At 42.2% G+C, this 10,173-nt stretch overlaps 1 protein-coding gene across 1 annotated transcript in view; it reads left to right on the top strand.

Moving 5' to 3' along the window:
• FOXP4 (forkhead box P4) overlaps positions 1-4,486 on the top strand; it is a 128,690-nt gene extending 124,204 nt beyond the window's left edge. Inside the window, exons 15-16 of the mRNA XM_015412699.1 lie at positions 1,259-1,425; positions 3,422-4,486. Of these exons, the coding sequence (XP_015268185.1) occupies positions 1,259-1,425; positions 3,422-3,566 (312 nt within the window). The 3' untranslated portion in view covers positions 3,567-4,486. The remainder of the gene's footprint in view (positions 1-1,258; positions 1,426-3,421) is intronic.
• The last annotated feature ends 5,687 nt before the right edge of the window (positions 4,487-10,173 follow it).

The raw sequence follows: 10,173 nt of genomic DNA, 5'->3' as shown, positions 1-10,173 counted from the left end.
CCAATTGATGGGTTGCCCATTCGAACCTTTGGCTTCTTCAGAACACCAATTGCTTTCCTGGAAAACAGCATTTGTGGTGGTGATTACCACACCTCGCCGAGTTGAAGAACTAGCTCCCTTTAGGGCTGATGCTCCCTATACAGTTTTCCATAGAGATAAAGTTGTCCTATGGCCAGTCCCAGCTTTCCTTCCCAAGGTTGTCTCCATCTTTCATCTTTTGAAGTTCTCTACGCTTCCAGTCTTCTTCCAAAAACCTGCTGATGCACCTCAGAGAGCACTACACACACTAGATGTGCGTTGGGCTCTCTCCTTTTATCTCTATTGCACTAAGCCCTTCTGAAAATTGGAACAACATTTATTGCCTATGGCGTGCCATGCAAGGGGCATAGTATCTCTTCCCAAAGACTGTTGAAGTGGGTGACGTCGACCATCGCGCTTTGCTATGAAATCGCAAAGCAGCCCTTACCTACCTATGTTACTGCTCACTCCACCAGAGCGGTGTCGACGTCGATGGCTTTCCTGGCTGGTATCTCACTAGAAGACATCTGTGCAGCTGCCACGTGGTTTTCATCCTTGACCTTCATGTCCCACTATGCATTGGACGTTTGGGCTCGACGGGATGCTGCTTTCGGCCAGGCAGTGCTGCGATCTCTCTTCACATGAGTCTTCACTGTTCTCAGGTAGGACCTGTATACTGAGATTGCAAATACTTTCTTATCTGTTTTGGTTTTCTTTCAGCTGCCAACTCCCACCTCCACCTGGCTCAGCTCTTCAGTCACCCATGTGTGGAACTGCACAGAGACCATGACGAAGATAAACAGGTTGCTTACCTATAACTGATTATCTTTGAGTGGTCCTCTGTGCAGTACCACAATCCCACCCAGCCTTTCCCACTGCTGGAATCTATTGAACACTTACCTTACTTTCGTTGAGACTTACCGGTAGAGGTCAAAGGAACTGAGTGGGAGGCAGCTCTCTCCCCTGCTGCAGGCATGCCTGCTCCCCAGAGTGGGAAGAGAGCCCCCCAAAACGATTCTGAGGCAAACTCTGGAAGTTTCTCCAGTGAGGTTGTGCGCAGGCGCCCAACCCATGTGTGGTACTGCACAGAGGACCACTCGAAGATCATCAGTTACAAGTAAGCAACCTGTTTTTTTCTTCTTTCAGTATCTTTACAGTATATTTTCCCCTCTTCAGTTTGTAATCAGACAATATTACTGTACTGTGCTTGCTTTATCCCTAGCATTCTGTCTGTTTTCAGGCAGCCTTGGCAGAAAGTAACTTCCCTCTTCTGAACAGCCCCACCATGATCAACACAAGCTCCACTAGTGGCATGCTTCACATTGGTCATGACGATGTAAGCAGCACTGTAGAACAAGTAAACAGTAATGGCAGCAATAGCCCCCGACTTTCACCACAACAATACAGGTAAGCACTATCTCTCATAGGCTTGCTTCCTTATTCCTCCCATGTTTGGAGATTGGTGTATAGTTTGGAAGCATGGTGTATAGCTGGGAGAAACAATGAAGTGTAGTAAAGGAAAAGTAGATCTCCATCTACTTTTCCTTTACTACACTTCATTGTAGTAGATATCCAGAAATCCAGCTTCTAATGTCAACAAGCAAATATGACTGGTCTTTTAGATGGGTTTCTTAGTAATCCCTGCCAGGTTTGCCACTCAAGCCACTTTAACTTTTTTTATATACATGAGAACTCTCCTTCATCACAAACCAGTTGTTGTAGTGCCTCACCACCACCACCGGGTAAGAGGTAGGGGAGTGTAATGGGAAATTATTGTTTCAATTAAATATCATAGTTTAAGAAATAGAAATGTATCAGTATCAAGATTTCTCATAAATGTTATTATATCATGAAGACTTGTTGGATTACATTTCTGTTTTCATTAAGAGTGGATCAGATGCATGCTCATTGTTTTCTGTGTGGGGGAAATGGCAGGTTTTCCAGAGTGGACTTTTTTCTCTGAATAGTATCAAAATATCAGGAAACCTAGTCCACCCTCTCTTCTAATGACTCCCAAAGTTTCAAGTGAATTGGATAAAGGGTCCAATTTTATAGTCTCTTAAATAAGGTACCCCCAGTTATCTCCTGTGCATCGTGAGAAAAGGTGTGAAAATGGCCACCAGTTTTCTGGAGCAGTGTGGTTTTCCCCCTTAAACTTAGTAACTGTAAATAAAAGTAGTCCTTCTAGAGTATCTGTCTAGTGTGATGGTCCACCTGCCCCACTGATTGTGTTGCAGAGGAAAGGAGCCTACCTATCCAAACCTAAGCCATGAAAAATGCAATTTTACTCACAAATCAGTGATTAATCTACCAAAAAAGATAGAAAACAGGTAACCTGCTGGTTAAAGGCAACCAGAAAAACCAACAAACCAAGAAAAAAATTAGGGATAAAATGAAAAACAAGAACAAACTCAGAAACACAAAAAGGAATGGCAGAAGATCAAAACAAGCCAAATATTAAACTGTGCAGAGCTCAAAACGACGAGAATAATACTTCTCCTGAAACCTCCCACCCCTTACTAACCCCCCACTGGGGCAAAAGGACAGAGGAAAGGCTAGCTAGTTGTAATAAATGGATCAGACCCATCTGTAGAGAAGTATAATCCAGGCAGGAGCCATCTGTTTGGGATCTAACATAACCCAAGCAAGGTGTCTCTCCCTAGCTGCAAGGAACACCTCATCACACACACTGTGCAAAAATGGCCAATAGCTGCAGTTTAAAAATTTCTCTCTCCTCCAAGAAAGACTATGATTGGCCAAGGCAGTGCACCTGATGATCCTAGAGCTAAGATTAGCTGGAAGAAATGCTATTTCCTGAAGAATGGGAAGAAACATTTTTTTAAATTAATTAAAAAGTAGTCAGACAGGCTCTGTTAAATTCCTGAGAATTATTTCATGATTTTGCCATATCTAGGAGACATTCTATGGAACCTTTGACTGCCTCAGATATAGCCTACCCGATCCAATGCTGGGTAAGTTAGATGACTTCTAGAGCCCACAATATCTTACTGCACACCCCTAGTAAGAGGGGGAAATCTGCCTAGTCTCAGTAGTAATTTTGTTGGAGTGGTGAGGAATTGTATAATCATTTCTTAATAGACAACCAAAGGGCAGCAAGGCTTGGACGGAGGCTCCTTTTAGCGGCAACAACTTCTGCTAATTCTACAACTTTCTGTTCCGTAGGAAATTTATTAAGACATGAATATTTGGGGGACTTGAACAAAGTTGTACCACCAGTGTTCCTCTAGCCAAATATTCAGTTTTTGACCTGCTTATTCTATTAGTATGGGTTGGTCAGGTAGGTGTTCCAGAAAACTCATTACCTGACTCCTGTACAATTTTGTTCTCTTAAGCAAAGTACTGTTCTGATTCTGCTTGTTTTCTCCATCTTCCCATTCTTCAGCCATCAAGTCCATGTGAAGGAAGAACCAGCTGAAACAGAGGATGACAGCAGACCTGTTTCTCTTATGGCTACAACCAATCAGAATGTGACGATTCCTGATGAGAGAGACCTGGAGGAGGAATTGCCAGTAGAAGACTTGTCTTAAGGGCCCTCCCTCCTCATCTAGGGCCCAGCACTTCCCCAGAGACAAAGCAATGGCTCCCACCTCCTCAAGGTGACCTTCAGCGTTATCTTGTTTAAGGCACTTCTGCAAAGCAAAAGGGTTTCCTTGGGTCTACCCATTGCTGAAGGCACATCTTTCTTTCCCCTCTGTTACATCCCAGTGACTCTTAAAAAGACATTCACAGAGGGGGATGTACAAAGAAAAAAAACAGAGTTGAGCTTTTTCCCCTTCCTTTCTTTTTAATTTTTTTATTTGTAATTGGTGAACGAGGATGGTAGGTTGTTTCTGTCCGAAGACTTCTTTGTTTCCCCCCTCTTCCATCACCCCACCCCTATGGGGATAAAAAGAAGGTGTCTCGTATTGTCTGCTCTGTGTTCTTCTGTCATTTTCAGCTCATATGCTGTGTTCCCACAAATCAAGATTTTGGAAGCATCCAGTCCAACAGGGGGCAGCATCCAAGCCATGAGCCTCTGTGAATGTTCCCCAATTTTCCTTGGAAAGCATTTCCAATAGACTGCCAGTAAATTCCACTGAGAACTTTGCACTAGGAGGAATCTTTTCACACACGCACACACACACACACCACGGATCCATCTGACACCATCTATACATTCTGGAACAGCAGCTGGAAACAAGATCCCCTGCAGTGGCCATGATGTTTCTGTTCATTTCCTGACTGAGAGAGAAACAAAAGTACGCACTGGGTACAATCCACACACTGTAAGGTCTGCAAGCAGCCAAAGGTTCTCTCACATGTAAAACCACTTGGTTATTCTTTCTCCAACCTGTGTTTGTGCCTCTCTCTGTCTCTCTTGCAAGTTCAAGAAGCAGTCGTGCTTGACAGCTGGTCTTCAGTCCATAAAAGTTTACTCATCAATAAAGTCCAGGGATAAATGTCCATTCCGTGCCATCACATATTGTGAACCTTTACCAGAAGCTAACACCTTGACAATTGGAAATCAAGCTGATTGGGGGTCCAGCATGAGAATTCAGGGTTTGACTTCTGCAAAGTTAAAGCATTTGCTTCCTCCTCCCAGCTTTCATTCTGTCCCTCCCATTTTAAAAACACTTCTCTGAGGATGGGGTCAGAAAATGTGATTCTTTCTTGTTTATGGGGAGAAGTGGTGGGAAGTAGAACAGCCTAGTAGATTATGAGTGAAGCTGACTTTCCAAAGCCAGCAAAACCTGAAGCACTTGGGGCAGGGTGGGGGAGAGGAAAAGAAAGGAATAGGCCAAGGTATGTAGCTGTAGAAAACAAACCAAGAGCTGGTTGACCGTGCAAAACTCAAAACAATATATATATTCCAAAACTCATATACATAAGGTAAACAAAACCTTTAATTTGTGACCAAACACAGCAGTGCTATGAAGCACCCAGCTCTTTCTAGCCATTAACAAGTCTAGTACAGGTACATCCAGCCCCACAACCAATATGTTAGTTATTAATACCTAGACAGAAGCTACTAATAAGAGGGAACAAAAAGTTTCCGAAATGTTATATAGATGAAGTACATCATTCAAGTAAACAAGCAGTGTTAACCAAAAACCTTCCCAGCATCCTTTGATCATTGTGTGGTTGCCTCCCATCATGATAGAGGAAAAATGTTATCCCTGTAGCTTTTCTCATCATAAAAAGCAACAAGTTTCCAAAGCTTCCCTGCCCTCCCTCTATGAGAGGGTGAACTATCTTGTTGCCACTTCCAAAAGCTCCCTCTTGCTGCCACTGAGATTGGCAAGCTGAGGTGAATCAGGCGTGACTGGTAGGGTAGGTAAAGGAAGATGAACCTGACTCGTGTATCTTTGCTCATCTGTAACCTGCATTCAGGGCCTACTTGGGGTACAGAAGTTTTCCAGTTGCCTAATGCTTGCTGATGGCTCCAAGCACCATTCAGTTCAGCGGTCAATTAGTAGAGTAAGGAGGTAGTTCAACTACTCAAATTGATGTCTGTTTGTGCATATATAGTGTATTCTAATAGTGTTGGAACTCCTATTTAAAGGACACTTTTAGCAGCAATAGGCCATGATAACAATCCCTCCTCTTTAATCCCCAGGCTTAGCTCAGAGGGTTACCGTAAATCAACTGGCACTCTCTTTTGCCTTTTAACCTCTACCTTCTCGTAAGAACACAGGATGGCACTCTTCCTATACCACCCTGATTCTGTAGTAGATCAGTAATGGTTGGGATCAAACTTCTTGTGCTAACCAAGAGTGAATGTCTCACTCAACAAAAGGTGCTCCCTGATTAGTCTGTGCAACTTCTCTAAAGCCATTATCAGAGCTCTCTGAAGCCTGCCTGCTTCGTTTTTCTGATGGACTCATCTCCTAGAAGGATCCCTGGTCAGACATGCTAACAAATGTCTGCCTCAAATTCTCATATGGTACATAACATGGTCTCTACCACCTGCTTGGCCAATTTCCGTTTTTTACTTTAAGGATTTTGCTAATGGAAAAAGAGATTAACTCTTAATTCACACCATTTAATGTTGCTTTACGTTTGAGAGAATATTTTTATCTAAGCTTACAGAAATGATACTTCCCCACTAAATCACTCCTTCAGATAACATATTAAATTGGTCTACATTCTGTCAAATCTAGATGAAGTAAAAAGATGGGAGAATGGAAATACTCTCCCTTCATTCTTGAATTATAGCTGCAAAGAATACAGGAATGCCATAGTCTTCACTCAGAAAACTACCAATGTTTGGAGATTCCATTTCCTGTAACCTACACTAGAGGTCTCCACTGAACATGCATCTTCCCCCCCCCCCACTCCATTTCCTGTTTTTTCCAATAGACAGCAAAAGTGGAGAGATCACCTAGAAGGGCTGAGGTAGTAGCTGTGATATGAAGGGAAGTAGACAGTGTATCTGTAGTTACAAAGGGGCAATCTTTCAGTTGCAGTAAGTTGGAGATGACTGTGCTTAAGGAATGTCAATCAAATTGAAGAAACATAGGAGACCTCCAGAGAGACTGTCCACAGCCAGCAACTGATTTGATCTACAAAGACAGCCAAGATTGGACCATGGAAGCTGAGAACACCTCAAACCCCTGTATGAGTATCCATCTATCACTTCAGGTCCAGCTCAACTCCAGAAGCCACCCATCATTAACCTGAACAAATGCACACCACACCTCACTTCTCTTGGGACCACTTTTGAATGCCTCCTTAGCAACCCTCTACAGAATGCTTTACAATTGGCTTAACCATTGACCAAAGACCTTTCTTAGACAAGAAGCATAAACCAAAACACTTCCTTTTTGTTTTCTTTTGTTTGTTGCTTTTATTCTGATTTTTTTCCTCAACTGGCATTGGCCAAAAAAGTTAAATTCACAAAGATCCTACATCCCCTAGCCCTTTGTCAATTTCTTTTGATTTTAAGTTATTATTTAAACCAAAGTTTACAGGTGCTGTTTTGTATGTCTTTAATGAAGGTAGGCCAGAGTCATTGATTGCTGCTTTGTTATTTGTTCTTAACTAAGGGTACACTGTGGACCCTAGGTAGGGTTTGCATTCCATGGGTCACTTCTGAACCTGTTTCCATCTCACTTTTGTCCTTCCTCTATATATCATAACTGCCTTCATTTCAGTTCTTTACTTTTCAGCAATTGTTTTCTGCACCATTTGTTATATTTTTCAACCATTGTCCCTTTTTGTTAATTTCAAAAGGTGTTATCTTTATCCCTCTTCCTTATCCTCCAGAATGATTGGAAACCATGTCTGTTATTTGAGACATCATCTGGACAAAGATGTTGGTGAAAAACGGCAAACTCATTGTAGCCCCTCAAGGTATTATGAGCTCCCCTATGCATTGCGTAGAATAAAGTGGTAGAATTCTGAACTGTCCTGTTTCAAACTCAGTGGGGTGTGTGTGTGGAGGGGCACTGTCATATTTTTGCCATGTTTCCTTTTGTTAAAGCTCAATAGTTTACAAAACTATTGGACTGGGATGAAAGCTTAGTAGTTGTCTTCCTGCTGCAGTACTTTATTATATGCAAGGAACTTTTAATGTGGGCATGAAAACTTTGACATCTCACATCCCTGCAATCTGAAATGACACCTTCCAGAAATCTACAACCTCATTCTGTGCAGTGTGTAAATTTATGCTCATTGAATCATGGTGAATCAAGATAGTCTTCTATTGAGTTGCTCAGCAAACAACTCCAAAAATTGAGTGCTTATTCCCCAGTGTTATTAATTTATACCTTTCCATCCATTCCAACTGATGCAGCTGTCTTGTTATCAGTTTGAACTCTTCAGAGATGCCTCCATCTTGACTCACTGACCTCAGTCTGTTTATACTCCTGCCTGGTACAATATCCATTCTATGTGTTGGGCACCTGCAGCTGGTCCTGAGCTGCCCAGTATATATGTTGTTCTGCCAATATTAACATGGTGTTTCCTGGTACTGTGTACAGTCAAGGTCTGAACTGTAACCATTCCCACTTGTGGGATTCTCTCTCTCTCTAGAAATATAATTGTTTCTGTTTAAACCAAAACCTTTGCCTTCCTGTTTGGGTTTGTTCGCCCTGACCTACTTAAATGGAGAGGTCCAAGAAAAGGAAGCCTGGTGCTCATGGGTAATGTGTTTCCCACCCCCTATTCCAAACCAATAGGAAGAGAAATAACTAATGATAAATTGTTGCTTTAGTGTTGGTTATACAACAGCAAGTTTATTAAAATGGTAAAACGTAGCCTGAATTGTGTCAATTGGGGCTGCACACAGAGAATCCATGTTTGATTGCTCCCTGATACGGTGGGGGTCTCAAAGACATGCTTGTTGTCAGGCAGAAAACAAAGCTGAATTCTTCTCCTTAACGTGCTACTTTTCTTCAAGGGAGCCATTCAGACATGCAACGCCCCTCCTATATATGCACATACCTGCAGCCTAAAGTGGATATAGTTCAGATAGAGTAGATATAGAAAAGGATCTGATCTAGAGATGGAACAGCTGTGATGGTTTCAAATGACTTGCATTGCAATGATAATGACTTACTCACCAATAATGTCTAACCTATCACTGGTTTAGGCACCTATTATACCTCCTGTGGAAGCAAGGCTTTTGTCTCCTCATGAGTATTGTGTTTCTAGGGATCCCAAGCCTGTTTCCACACAGAATGATTCTTTTCCAGTCCATAATACACTGTTAACCTTTTCTGTCAATTATAGCCTGTCTCCATGCAGCAGTATTAATGTATATGTTCAGAGGATAGTTCTAGACCAAGTTTTCACTGAAGTATCATCCTGTGGTCTGGGCCATACAGACTAGAAGTGGGGGCCTCACATGATCGAATGTTCCTCCATACAAAATATGTTTCCTTCCCACTGAAAACTAGATAGTGTTGTGAAGGGTTCTCTTTGATGCTTGGTTTTCTATATGTAACTTTTTTGTATAGTAAGGCATTCAAGCCCCATATACAGCATGAAGTGGTTCAATACAGACACAGGCTTTTACCATATCAGTAAAAACTAAGCCACAGTATATCTAATCATAGAACGAGAACTGAGTATGCTCATCTGTGATGGAAATTATTAGTGCTTGGTTCCTCAGGTTCCTCCCTGCCTCACAGAATGCCAGACTGGCATGCAGTCCTATTTTCTAATCAACAAGGTTTAAAAATTGGATGTGCTGTCCTCCAGCATCACTGCCTTGCATGTTGAAGACAGGATTTTGCTACAGACTGGGCAAGATTGGATATGTATTTATATCTGTATATAAATATATCACTATGCAATTTGGCTTTGTTTTGATTCTCTCTAGCTTTTGAACAGTTCTTGGTTCTGATAGGAACCAGCATGTACCTCTGAGTTTGAATAATAAAAGATGAGATCTTGAAAGCAGGAGCACAACGTCAAGCTTATATCTCTGGACATTTGAATGGTTTTAATGTAAGGCCATTCTTCCTCTATTTCTCATCCCTCCTAAGGATGCCAACCCTCAGGTGGGACCTGGGGATCCCCTGGAATTACGGTTCATGTCCATCAGTTCCCCTGGAGAAAATGGATGCTTTGGAGGGTGAACTCAATGGTATTGTACCTCACTGAGGTCCCTTTCCTCCCCAGGCTCCACCCCCAAATCTCCAGGAGTTTCCAAACCTGGATCTGGCAACCCTACCCGCCATCCCCCACCTATGGCCAGGGGGGACCTGGCAACCCTCTCCATATTGGGGTTTTTGTTGTTTTTTACTATAAGTTCTTGCCTTTACTAGCAAGTACTTCTTCCGACTGGAAGCACTTGGTGACTTATATAACTTACCATTGTAAAATAGTACCACACTGTCCCCATAAAAAGTGCAATGCAAAGCAAGAGTGTTTTGATCTTTATACCTTTATGTTCTGGGTCATTTACGTGCACTCTCTCACACACACATGTGGGGCCACTTTAATAGGTTTCCATGTGTACTTTTGGGTTTGCTTACATATGTTAAACAACAAAGACCAGCTCTTGTAAAACTGCAGACACTGTCAACAGAGCAGGAGACCTCAAATTTATTCATATCAGTAGCAGGTTTCCCATTAGCTTCCCCTGTAAATAGATCAAGGTTTACTTGATCCCACAGAATGTCCTTGACTGGTAACAAGCAGGATGTT

This window comes from Gekko japonicus, unplaced genomic scaffold, assembly GCF_001447785.1.
Source record: "Gekko japonicus isolate JY-2015 unplaced genomic scaffold, Gekko_japonicus_V1.1 scaffold647, whole genome shotgun sequence".
NCBI classification, from domain to species: Eukaryota; Metazoa; Chordata; class Lepidosauria; order Squamata; family Gekkonidae; genus Gekko; species Gekko japonicus.
The sequence above is the reverse complement of the archived record's forward strand: the minus strand, read 5'-3'. Positions and strand labels throughout refer to the sequence as shown.